Genomic DNA, 13,598 nt, shown 5'->3' with positions numbered 1-13,598 from the left:
GAATGACTACAGACCAGTTGCTCTAACATCTGTAGTCATGAAAACCTTTGAAAGGCTAGTGCTTTCCTACCTGAAAACCATCACGAATCCGCTCTTAGACCCCTTGCAATTTGCATACCGAGCAAATAGATCAACAGATGATGCTGTTAATATGGCTCTGCACTACATCCTACAACATCTTGAGTCTCCAAAGACCTATGCAAGGGTCCTTTTTGTAGACTTTAGTTCAGCATTCAATACCATCATTCCAGACATTCTTCTAACTAAGCTAAACCAGCTACAGGTACCGGAACAGACTTGTAAGTGGATCACAAGCTTCCTAACAAACAGGAAGCAGCAGGTGAAGCTAAGCAAGATCACATCAAATACCTGTACAATTAGCACAGGGGCCCCCAAGGCTGTGTGCTCTCCCACTTCTCTTCTCTCTGTATACCAATGACTGCATCTCCAATGATCCATTTGTTAAGCTACTGAAGTTCGCAGATGACACAACAGTGATTGGTCTCATTCGAGACAATGACGAATCCGCATATAGGCGAGAGGTCGAGCGACTAGCCTTGTGGTGCAACCAAAACAATCTGGAACTGAACACACTCAAAACCGTAGAAATGGTGGTAGACTTTAGGAGAAACCCTTCCATACTTCCACCTCTCACAATACTTGACAACACAGTATCAACAGTAGAAACCTTCAAATTTCTGGGTTCTATCATATCGCAAGATCTCAAATGGACAGCTAACATCAAAACATCATTAAAAAGGATAACAAAGAATGTTCTTTCTGCGCCAACTCAGTAAGCTCAAACTGCCCAAGGAGCTGCTGATCCAATTCTACAGAGGAATTATTGAGTCTGTCATTTGCACCTCTATAACTGTCTGGTTCGGTTCTGCAACCCAACAAGAAAAACACAGACTTCAGAGGATAATTAGAACTGCAGAAAAATAATTGCTACCAACTTGCCTTCCATTGAGGACCTGTATACTGCACGAATCAAGAAGAGGGCCGTGAAAATATTTGCAGATCCCTCGCATCCTGGACATAAACTGTTTCAACTCCTACCCTCAAAACGACGCTATAGAGCACTGCACACCAGAACAACTAGACACAAGAACAGTTTTTTCCCAAAGGCCATCACTCTGCTAAACAAATAATCCCCTCAACACTGTCAGACTATTTACTGAATCTGCACTACTATTAATCGTTTCATAGTTCCCATCACCAATCTCTTTCCACTTATGACTGTATGACTATAACTTGTTGCTGGCAATCCTTATGATTTATATTGATATATTGATCATCAATTGTGTTGTAAATGTTGTACCTTGATGAACGTATCTTTTCTTTTATGTACACTGAGAGCATATGCACCAAGACAAATTCCTTGTGTGTCCAATCACACTTGGCCAAGAAAAATTCAATTCAATTCAATTCTATTCTATTCTATTCTATTCTATTCTATTCTATTCTATTCTATTCTTAGAGTTCTTGATGAACGTATCTTTTCTTTTATGTATTTATTTTTTATTTATTATTCGAATTTATATACCGCCCTATCTCCCAAAGGACTCAGGGCGGTTTACAGGCATATAAAACATCAATATCAATATACAAATTAAAATAATCCTTAAAAAACTTATTCTAGCGCCCGAATTATTAAAAATAGAAATATAAATATCAAATATAAATATTAAAATCAATTTAAAACCCCTCTAAATTTAAAAATCTAAGCCAGTCCTGCACAGATGAATAAATGTGTCTTGAGCTCGCGACGGAAGGTTCGAAGGTCAGGAAGTTGACGGAGTCCTGGGGGGAGTTCGTTCCAGAGGGTGGGAGCCCCCACAGAGAAGGCCCTTCCCCTGGGCGTCGCCAACCGACACTGCCTAGCTGACGGCACCCTGAGGAGTCCCTCTCTGTGAGAGCGCACGGGTCGGTGAGAGGTATCTGGTCGCAGTAGGCGGTCCCGTAGATAACCCGGCCCTATGCCATGGAGCGCTTTAAAGGTGGTCACCAAAACCTTGAAGCGCACCCGGAAGGCCACAGGTAGCCAGTGCAGCCTGCGAGGATGGGTGTTATCACGGGAGCCACGAGGGCTCCTCTATCACCAGCGCAGCCGCATTCTGAACTAACTGCAGCCTCCGGATGCCCTTCAAGGAAGCCCCATGTAGAGGCGTTGCAGTAATCCAGGCGAGGCGTCACAAGGCGTGAGTGACCGTGCAAAGGGCCTCCCGGTCCAGAAAGGCGCAACTGGCGCACCAGGCGAACCTGGTAGAACGCTCTCCTGGAGACGGCCGTCAAATGATCTTCTAGAGACAGCCGTTCATCCAGGAGGGCGCTAAGTTGCGCACCTCTCCATCGGGGCCAATGACTCGCCACCGATGGTCAGCCGCGGATTTAGCTGACTGTACCGGGATGCCGGCATCCACAGCCACTCTGTCTTGGAGGATTGAGCTTGAGCCTGTTTCTCCCCATCCAGACCCGTCGGCCTCCAGGCACCGGGACAGCACTTGATAGCCGTTGGGGTGGTCCGGTGTGAAAAGTACAGCTGGGTGTCATCCGCGTACAGCTGGTACCTCACACCAAACCCACTGATGATCTCACCCAGCGGCTTCATGTAGATGTTGAACAGAAGGCGAGAGGATCGATCCTGCGGCACCCCACAAGTGAGGGGCCTCGGGGCGACCTCTGCCCCTGTCAACACCGACTGCGACGGTCGGAGAGATAGGAGGAGAACCACCGTAAACGGTGCCTCCACTCCCAATCCTCCAACCGGCGCAGCAGGATACCATGGTCGATGGTATCGAAGCTGCTGAGAGGTCTAATAGGACCAGGGCAGAGGAACAACCCCTATCCCTGGCCTCCAGAGATCATCCACCAACGCGACCAAAGCCGTCTCCGTGCTGTAACCGGGCCGGAAACCGGACTGGAGCGGGTCTAGATAGACAGTTTCATCCAGGTGTAAGGGAAACTGATATGCCACCATACTCTCAACAACCTTCGCCGCGAAGCGAAGGTTGGAGACCGGACGATAATTACCTAAAACAGCGGGTCAGGAAGGCTTCTTGAGGAGGGCCTCACCACCGCCTCTTTCAAGGCGGCGGAAGACACCCTCCACCAAAGAAGCGCTCGTAATCGCCTAGAGCCAGCCTCGGGTCACCTCCTGCGTGGCCAGCACCAACCAGGAGGGGCACGGGTCCAGTAAACATGTGGTGGCATTCAGCCTCCCCAACAACCTGTCCATGTCCTCGAGCAACAGGGTCAAACTCATCCCATAAAATGTCACCAAGACCACCCTCAGCCGTCTCACCCGTATCACGCAATCTTGGTCCAAACCATCCCGAAGCTGAGCGATTTTATCGTATAGATAACGTTAAACTCCTCAGCACGTCCCTGCACGGGTCATCCCGCTCCCCTGGTGTAGGAGGAGGCGGGTCACCAAACAGGGCGGCTGGGCGGTTATCTGCCGATGCAATGAGGGAGGAGGCGTAGCTACGCCTCGCTTCCTCAATGCCACTAGGTAAGTCCTAGTATAGGACTTCACTAGTGTCGATCAGCTTCTGAACAGCTAGACCTCCAGGAGCTCTCTAGGCGTCTTCTCCGGCGCTTCATCCCTCTCAGCTCCTCGGAGAACCAAGGAGCCGGTTGGGACCTGCGCCGGGTCAGAGGCCGCAAAGGCACGACACGGTCTAAGGCCCCCGCCGCGGCCCGTTCCCAGGCCGCAACAAGTTCCTCAACCGAGCCGTGAGCCAGACCCTCAGGAAATGGCCCAAGCTCCGTCCGGAACCCATCCGGGTCCATCAGGCGCCTGGGGCGGAACCAACGTATCGGCTCCGCCTCCCTGCGGTGGTGAATGGCGGTCAGAAAGTCTAGGCGAAGAAGAGAGTGATCTGACCATGACAAAGGTTCAATGACTATTTCCTTTAAGTCCAGATCTCTCAACCACTGACCAGAGACAAAAATCAGGTCCAGAGTGCCACCCCCAATGTGAGTAGGGCCATCAACTACTTGGGTCAGGTCCAAGGCCGTCATGGAAGCCATGAACTCCCGAGCTGCCGTCGATGACGAGCCAGAAGATGGCAAGTTAAAGTCCCCCATGACTAAAAGTCTGGGGGTCTCAACTGCCACCCCAGCCAGCACCTCCAGGAGCTCGGGCAGGGCGGCTGTCACGCAGCAAGGAGCCAGGTACGTGACCAGCAAGCCCATCTGACACCTATGACCCCACCTCACAAAGAGGGATTCACACCCGGCAATCTGAGGTACAGTGGTCTCCCTCGGCTCTAGACTCTCTTTAATAACAACCGCCACCCCACCACCCCTGAGAGCATATGCACCAAGACAAATTCCTTGTGTGTCCAATCACACTTGGCCAATAAAATTCTATTCTATTCTATTAAGTGCCATCCCACTTTAAAAAGGCCATGATGGCAAACCTATGGCGTGTCTGCCAGAGCTGGCACGCAGCGCCTTTTCTGATGGCACACGACCCATCGCTTCAGCCCACTGCACATGCATGCACGCCTCCCGCCGGCCAGCTGGTCTTTGGTTCTCTGGGGCGGGGGGCCTGCAGGGGGGCGCATGCTCATGCTTGGGGGGCATGGGGGGCTCTGTGCAGATGTGCAGGGCGCATGCAGGGGCCTCCATGCGCATTGCATTTTGGGGAGTTTCGGCCGCGCTTTGGCCACTCAGTCCAGAAAAGGCCATCATTGTTGTAAGGAGTTGTACAAATGATGAGGAATTAACACAAGGACCCATAGCTCAGCTATTTTGAGGTTTTTTTCTTGCTCTGTATTTCTGTGACCGCTTTGAGTGGAAATTCTGCGGACGAAAGTCCAGCCTATCGGGAAGGTAGCTGCGTCCCTTATGAAGTTGTGTTGTGTCCCTTATAAAATGACCTGAGTAACAATTGTGCACTCGTGACAAAAAACTAGCAGTAGTAACTGAACAGTTGCCATTCTTCACAGCTCTTATCTAGTGCCCCAAAGTATTAGGAGCACTCCTAGATTTTGGCTGATTATCTAGTTTTTAAAGCAACCATGGAGCGGGGTGGGGAAGCATTTTTGAATCAGTTCGGAATTCATTTTCATCTGTTAAGCCTGAGCCACTGGGAAGAAAAAAAAACAACGGCAAAAAAATCTCTCTGCCCACTCACTCAATGTTATTGTTGTGTCTTCAGCATTCGGAAGCCTTCAGGCTGTTCTCCATTTTCCACAGTTTGCTGGAGAACTACGTCAGGAGGTAGTTATTGTTGCCAGGGCCTTGTTTTGTGCTGTTCCCACCAGTCTTTGATCAAGCTCCATGAAACAGGAGATGTGAGAAGGAAGGAAGGAAGGAGGGAAGGAAGGAAGGAAGGAAGGAAGGAAGGAAGGAAGGAAGCTTTTTGTAGCTGCTGCTCATCGAGGAAGAGGTTTCTTGCAGTAAGTTTAAATACCAGAAGGTGTTGGCCGTGTCGTTTAGCTCATTGACTTTTCAGCCTGGATTTTCCTGTGAAAAGAGGATGGGGGAGACATCAGACATTTTAGAACAGGGTTCTGTCCCTCTGGAAAGGAAGCATTACGGGGCCAAGCCCTCAAGTTGAAAGGCATTTCTTTGTCCCTATCGATTTTATTTTTAATTTCTTTTTTCCAGGTCTGTTCCAAACTGGGGCATTTGCCATGGGCAGTTGGAAAACAGGGATTTGCCAAATATCGCATACAGGATGGATGGATGGATACAGAGATGGATGTATGTATGTATGTATGGATGGATGGATGGATACAGAGATAGATAGATAGATAGATAGATAGATAGATAGATAGATAGATAGATAGATAGATAGATAGATAGATAGATGATAGATGATAGATGGATGATAGATAGATAGATGATAGATAGATGATAGATGATAGATAGATGGATAGATGATAGATGGATAGATGGATGGATAGAGAGAGAGATAGAAGATAGATAGATAGATAGATAGATAGATAGATAGATAGATAGATAGATAGATAGATATAAATAGATAGATAATTATAGAGATAGATAGATAGATAGATAGATAGATAGATAGATAGATAGATAGATAGATAGATGATGGATGATGGATGGATGGATACAGAGAGAGATAGATAGGTTGATGATAGATGATAGATAGATAGATAGATAGATAGATAGATAGATAGATAGATAGATAGATAGATAGATAGATAGATATGTAGATAAATGATGGATGGATGGATACAGAGAGAGATGGATGGATACAGAGAGGGATGGGTGGATGGATACAGAGAGGGATGGATACAGAAATAGATAACCAATCTCCATCACCAATCTCTTTCCACTTATGACTGTATGACTATAACTTGTTGCTGGCAATCCTTATGATTTATATTGATATATTGATCATCAATTGTGTTGTAAATGTTGTACCTTGATGAACGTATCTTTTCTTTTATGTACACTGAGAGCATATGCACCAAGACAAATTCCTTGTGTGTCCAATCACCCTTGGCCAATAAAATTCTATTCTATTCTATTCTATAAGATGGATGGATGGATGATTTTTGAGATTTATCGACCACAAGGATAGATTTTCTCCATGATGATCTCTCCCCAGCACTAACATATTTTGTGTGTGGGTGTGAGAGGGAGGGGAGGGAAGGAAAGGAAAGAAGGGGAAGGAAGGAAGGAAGGGGACAGAGGGCGGGAAAAGGAAAGAAGGAAGGATTTTTCAGCGTAATCTTGAGAATACAGGTAGTTCTTGAGTTACGACCATAATGCAGCATTCCCATAAGGTCACAAAAGGGGATCTCTTGATCAGTTAGGCAACTGGTCGCAAGTTGAGGACTTTTGGTAAACAAAAAACAGCTTGTAGTACTCAACTTACAACCATTCATTTAGTGACCATTCAAAGTTACAACTGAAAAAAGGGACTTATGGCCGTTTTTCACACTTACGACCTTTGAAGCATCCCCACGATCATGTGATCAAAATTCAGATGCTTGGCAACTGACTCATATTTATGACAGTTGCTGTTTCCTGGAGTTATATGATCCCCTTTTGTGACCTTCTGCCGAATCAATGGGGAAGCCAGATTCGCTTAACAGCCGTGTTACCAACTTATCAACTGTAGTGATTCACTTAACAGCTGTAGCAAGAAAGGTCGCAAAATGGGGCAAAACTCATTTAACCAGTGTCTCACGTAACAACAGAAATTTCTGGCTCATTTGTGGTCGTGAGTCGAGGACTATCTGTATTTTTATACTCATGGTTGTTAAATCAATAATTGCTCAAAAGTAGAAATTCTTAATATATTTGATCATCGAACAATTTGTGTGATTCCATGTGGAGAGTTACTGTTCTTAGAAAACTTAGTAATAAAATTAAAATATTATCTTCTTAGACAAGTGAATCTCATTTTAATTATCTGGAAAGATTATCCAAGCCGTGCTATTAATAGTAACGATTCTTAATAAACCTGGTTTGATATATGGAAATTGGTTGAATGTAGAGATATTATTCTTGGAGGTTGTCTGCTTGCCTCACAGAATTTTATAAGTAGAAAAATGTAACAGAAATAGCATTTATGTTCAAGAGCAAAGCAGAAAACCATCTTACGTTTGAGATACACTTCTATTTCCTATTTAGTTTCATGTCTTTGTTTCATTTCTTTAAACAAACGAACAAACCGACTTTTCCTCCTTTTTCTTTTCCTAGTTCCACGAGAATTGGTCGAACTTCATCTGAAACTGATGAGGAAGATTGGGAAATCTGTCACCGCAGACCGATGGGAAAAATACTTGATCAGGGTATATCGATTTTATATTCCTTTGAAAACATAATACTGGATGATGAGAGCTTCGCAGTGTTTAATAACACCCCACCTAAAGTCAAAAACGTCTGTATGGATTTTGGAGTTGATTTGTGATCTGAACTGAGCACCTGTAACACAGGTAAAGGTAAAAGTTCCCCTATTCAACTTTAGGGGGCGGTACTGATCTCCGTTTCTTAGCCGAGGGAGCCAGCATTGTCCAGAGACATTTCCGTGGTCATGTGACCGGCGTGTCTATACACCGAGGCGCACCGAATGCTGTTTCCTTCCTATTTATCTATTTATCTAGAGAAGAGCAACAAAGATGATTAGGGGACTGGAGGCTAAAACACACAAAGAAGCGTTGCAGGAACTGGATATGTCTCGTTCAGGGGTCTGCAACCATAAATACTCAAAGAGAGATTTGGACCTGTTTCCCACAGAAAAGAAAACACCGGGAGCCACAAAACCTGGGTGGGCGTGGCCAACTCGATGTCACTCACTTCCACCAGTCACATGACACCCCCCGGCCACGCCTACCCAGTCTGTCATTAGGGCAGAGAACCAGTTGTTAAAAAACACCGGGAACCACAAAATCCTTTTGACATCTCTCTCTCTCCCTCCCTCTCCCCTCCCCCCGTCTCTCTGTATCTCTCTCTGTCTCCTTCTCTCTCTCTCCTCCTCTCTCTGTCTCTGCCCTGGCCGCTTCTCCATCCCCCACTGTTGCCCTTACCTTCTCAGGCCAGGCAAGGAGTGACTGGGAGGGGAGGGCTAGGGGTGGGGCCAGCCAGTGGTCCTGACATCACCTGACAGGGAGCCACAGCAGAGGGCCCAAAGAGCCACATGCGGCTCCACAGCCACAGGTTGCTGACCTCTGGTCTAGTTCAATGAAAAGAAGGACTAAGGGAGACATGATAGCAGTGTTCCAATATCTCAGGGGCTGCCACAAAGAAGAGGGAGTCAAACTATTCTCCAAAGTACCTAAAGACAAGACAAGAAGCAACGGGTGGAAACTAATCAAGGAGAGAGCAACTTAGAACTAAGGAGGAATTTCCTGACCGTTAGAACAATTAATCAGTGGAACAACTTGCCTGCAGAAGTTGTAGATGCTCCAACACTGGAAGTTTTTAAGAAAAGATTGGATAGCCATTTGTCTGAGATAGTATAGGATTTCCTGCCTAAGCAGGGGGTTGGACTAGAAGACTGCAAAGGTCCCTTCCAACTCTGTTATTCTATATTCTATATCTATACCTATTCATCTATTCGCATTTTCATTTTTTTGAACTGCTAGGCGGGCAGGACATGGGGCTCACCCCATCACTGGGATCTCAAACCCAGGCTTTCAGCTTTCAGGCTGACAAGCTCAGCGTCTTTAACCACTGAGCCATCATGCCCCACATGCCTGTAACATATATAGGTAGTCCTCAACTTACGACCACAGTCGCCCAGATAAATGTCACATCAGTGAGACTTTTAGTAGTGCGTAGATTATTATAAGTTGTTGTGAATCACTGGAGTCTATAGCACAGGGGTGTCAAACTCAGTTTCATGGAGGGCCACATCAGGGCTGTGGTTGACCTTCTGTGTGTGTGTGGCTGACTAGGTGTGGCCAACTGGGTGGGCGTGGCCAGACTGATGCCACTCCCCAAACTGCTGGAATGTTTCCCCTTTGCACTGAGTAGACCGGGCTGAAACAACGCGAGCCGGCCCCTTACGTTTTCCAGGATGGCCCTGGGGGCCAGATCTGATCAAATCACGGGCCAGATCCAGCCCATAGGCCTTGTATTTGACACCCCACCATTGTATGTATAGCAGCATTAAAAATTGATCAATAAAAAAAATGGAGTATGCCATCTCTCCTTTACCTCCAGTCTTGATTCCTACTTTCTTTCTAGAGACGCCGGAAAATACAGTTGGATCTGACAGGATTGTATCGTGTGTGTGTGTGTGTGTGTGTGCGCGCTTGCGGTGGCGGGAAGATTCCTCAGTATTTAACTTCAAAAGTTTGCCTTGTAGATGTGTCAAGACTTCAACAGCACCTGGGCGTGGGAGATGGAGAAGAAAGGCTACCTTGAAATGAGCACCGAATGCAAATTGGGAATTTTGAAGGTATTGCTCTTCTCCTCTGCAGGGCTGACTGTTTCCTACTCGGTTTGCAAGCTAAGACCAACATAGATGCAAAAACCTGGAAAAAAAGATGCGGCTACTTTAAAGAGGCCCTGTGCTCCTACCTAGTCTATGACAATTCACCTCAACCAATTCACTGCCAGACGCTGCAGGACTAGAGTTACACTAACATTAAGGAAATAACGGAATATAATCATTAAATCATTAAAGGATGGAGAAGGAGAGGCAGAATGAAATGTGAATGGCAAACATTAAAATATTTTTTTTTTGGTTTATTTTAAATAATTAAATAGAACTGTTCAATTGTCCTGCAACGAGTTGTCCCACTGTAAGTTGGCCATGGCGACTTGTCCGTTCTAAAGCATGTCTTCCAGAAGTGGGTTTCAGCAGGTTCTGACCAGTTCTGGAGAACCGGTAACGGGAATTTTGAGCAGTTCGGAGAACCGGTAGTAAAAATTTTGATTGGCCCCGCCCCCATCTATTCTCTGCCTCCCGAGTCCCTGCTGATCGGGTGGAAATGGGGATTTTGTAGTAACCTTCACCTGGAGTGGGGTGGGAATGGAGATTTTACAGTATTTTTCCCCTGCCACGCCCACCAAGCCACGCCCACAGAACTGGTAGGGGAAAAAAATTGAAACCCACCACTGATGCCTTCTGAATTTTGAAAATGGGCACCACTCTATGGAACATGGACAAATGGATAAGCCTTTGTCTGAAATAGTATGCGCTGCTCCCATATAACACCTCTCCTGCGCGGCCTACACTGGCTACCGGTAGTCTTCCGGGTGCAATTCAAGGTTTTGGTTACCACCTTTAAAGCACTCCATGGCTTAGGACCGGGATACCTTCGAGACTGCCTCCTGCCGCCAATTGCCTCCCAACGACCCGTGCGCTCCCACAGAGTGGGCCTCCTCAGGGTGCCGTCGACCAAACAATGTAGGTTGGCGACCCCCAGGGGGAGGGCCTTCTCTGTGGCGGCACCAGCCCTGTGGAACGAGCTTCCTCCGGGATTACGACAACTCCCCAACATCCAGACCTTCAGACGTGAACTGAAGACTCTATTATTTCAGCGTGCGGGACTAGCCTAAGAATAAAATGTTTTAGCTAAATTTTAATGGGGGTTTTACCGGTTTTTACTGTTTTAGTGATCAGGCCATGATAATATTTAGTTTTAACTGGGTTTTAATGTTTATTTATTATATTGTTTTAATATGCCTATGAACCGCCCTGAGTCCTACGGGAGATGGTGCGGTATATAAGTTTGATAAATAAATAAATAAATAAATAAATAAATAAATAAATAAATAAATAAATAAATAAATAAATAAAAAAAATAGTATAGGGCCGTGATGGTGAATCTATGCCACGTGTGCCCAGAGTGGCATGCGAAGCCGTGTTGCTCAGCACGTGCGGCCTTGCCCCGTTTGTCTTTCGGGTTTCTGGTGATCAGCTGCCCTTCATGCGTGCGGCAGTGCCGAAAACTACTCTGTAGGTTGCTGACGGACCACAACAGAACCCGGAAATTTGGCTTTCCCGGAGCGGGATCCCTTCACGCGCGTGGCAGTGCCAAAAACTGGCCTGCACATGCGTGCCAGCCCACTGATCATCAGGCACGCATACACGCTAGAACCTGGAAGTTCAGCTTTTCCGGAGTGTGGCCCCCCCAACGAGCATGTGACTTTCCCGTGCGACCTTTTTGGCACTGGGGGTATGTTGAAGAACACACTTTGGGTGTTCCCGAAAATATTTAAAAAAAACTGCTTCTTCCTTTTTCCTCCCCCCCGCTTCCCGTCTCTCCTGAAGTACCTTTGCGAATGCCAGTTTGATGACAATCTAAAGTTTAAGAATATCATCAATGAGGAAGACGCCGATGGCATGCGTCTTCAACCCCTCGGGCGAGACAAAGATGGTTTGACCTACTGGTACCAGCTGGACCAAGAGCATAACGTCAGAATGTACGTAGAAGAGCAGGACGACCAAGACGGAAGTTCGTGGAAGTGCATCGTCAGGTAAGTGTTAAATTTCCAGCTACCTGGTTAACCTGGCGCCCCTCAAGCTTCTTGTCCCAAAAGGTACTTTATTTTTTTCAAAAGGCAACCGGACTTTGTTTTCCCTTGAAGATGTTTCGCTTCCCATCCAAGAAGCTTCTTCAGTTCTGACTAAACGGTGGAGGACGAGAGGATCTATATTCCTTGCAGCCATCTAGTCCCTTAGGCTGCGATTTTCCTGGAAATCCATTTCTACTCCTGCACCGTTCGAAGGGAGTTCACTGCAAAGGGTTTGTCTGTCGAGATTCTCAGTCACCCAGGTCATGGTTGTCCCAAAGGTGCTTTTTCAAGAGGCCTTTGTTTTTCCTTGAAGACGTTTCGCTCCTCATTCAGGAAGCTTCTTCAGCTCTGATTGGATGGTGGAGGATGGAAGGATTTATATTCCTCGTAGTCATTCGTTGTCAGCAAGGAAAATGGGTCGTTTATTCAGGGAAAAAACAAAAGCCCGGTTGCCTTTTGAAAAAACACCTTTAGGACAACCATGGCCTGGATGACTGAAAATCTCCGTAGTTACCACTCAGGCTTGCTGACTTTGGAAGGCTGGGAGTTAAATCTAGTGTATTTGGAGGGCATCAGGTTGAGGAAGGGATGTGGTGGCTCAGGGGCTAAGATGCTGAGCTTGTCGATCGAAAGGTCGGCAGTTCAGCGGTTCGAATCCCTAGTGCTGCCGCATAACGGGGTGAGCTCCTGTGACTTGTCCCGGCTTCTGCCAACCTAACAGTTTGAAAGCACGTAAAAAATGCAAGTAGAAAAATAGGGACCACCTTTGCTGGGAAGGTAACAACATTCCGTGCGCCTTTGGCATTGAGTCATGCCGGCCACATGACCACGGAGACGTCTTCAGACAGCACTGACTCTTCAGGTTTGAAACGGAGATGAGCGCCGCCCCCTAGAGTTGGGAACAGCTAGCACATATGTGCAAGGGGAACCTTTACCTTTAGGTTGAGGAAGAATGGACTGCTTTGTTTTTGGTTTTTTTTTTTTAAAAAAAAGACTACTAGTAAGGCAGGCCATACTCAGATAAATTTTCCAAAGAGAATAGCTATGATTTCCCAAACTCTGCTTGAAGCATGGTTAGAAATTCTTAACAGCTGCCTCTTGCGTCCTGCTTAGGTCTGCAACATGATATGGTCCTTTACATGAAAAAAAAAATAAAGAATTTAGCCCTTACTCAGGGTTAAAAGTATATCCAGGGATAAGGGCTTTTCCCATCAGCTGGAGAGTGAATTCTGATTCTTAGTCTGATTAAAATGTTTGGGGTTCAAAATATTGGATCCTGCTAAGCACGCAAATAGATCTGAGAAATCGATCTGTTTCTACTTGGAAACCACTTCTGGGCTTTATGCTTGAGGTGGGAAAAATGAATCTTTGGTTTCGGGTTTTATTGATTAGATAGATTTGTTGTTATAGAAACGGCTAATTTATACTATTTTGTAAAAGCAAAATGTTGAGGTTTGATTTTATTTTACTGCACTATACTGCATCATTATTTTATTATACTGAACCAAAGGGAGTTGGAAGTCAATGCCTTTTCTCTCTTTCCCCCCTCTTATTTTCTACATTTCTCCCTTCCCCTTTGCCTCCCCTATTTTTCCTAATATTTGCTTTTGTAATTTTGTATTTATGGGACGACAGGG

The 13,598-nt window shown here is 46.1% G+C and overlaps 1 protein-coding gene across 1 annotated transcript in view; it reads left to right on the top strand.

Moving 5' to 3' along the window:
- Positions 1-13,598, top strand: part of RSF1 (remodeling and spacing factor 1) — a 60,188-nt gene that overhangs the window by 22,338 nt on the left and 24,252 nt on the right. Inside the window, exons 2-4 of the mRNA XM_058186542.1 lie at positions 7,693-7,784; positions 9,803-9,895; positions 11,717-11,922. Coding sequence (XP_058042525.1) covers positions 7,693-7,784; positions 9,803-9,895; positions 11,717-11,922 — 391 coding nt within the window. The remainder of the gene's footprint in view (positions 1-7,692; positions 7,785-9,802; positions 9,896-11,716; positions 11,923-13,598) is intronic.

Source organism: Ahaetulla prasina, chromosome 5, assembly GCF_028640845.1.
Source record: "Ahaetulla prasina isolate Xishuangbanna chromosome 5, ASM2864084v1, whole genome shotgun sequence".
Classification (NCBI taxonomy): Eukaryota; Metazoa; Chordata; class Lepidosauria; order Squamata; family Colubridae; genus Ahaetulla; species Ahaetulla prasina.
Note: the sequence above shows the minus strand (reverse complement) of the source record. Positions and strands in the feature narration are given on the sequence as shown.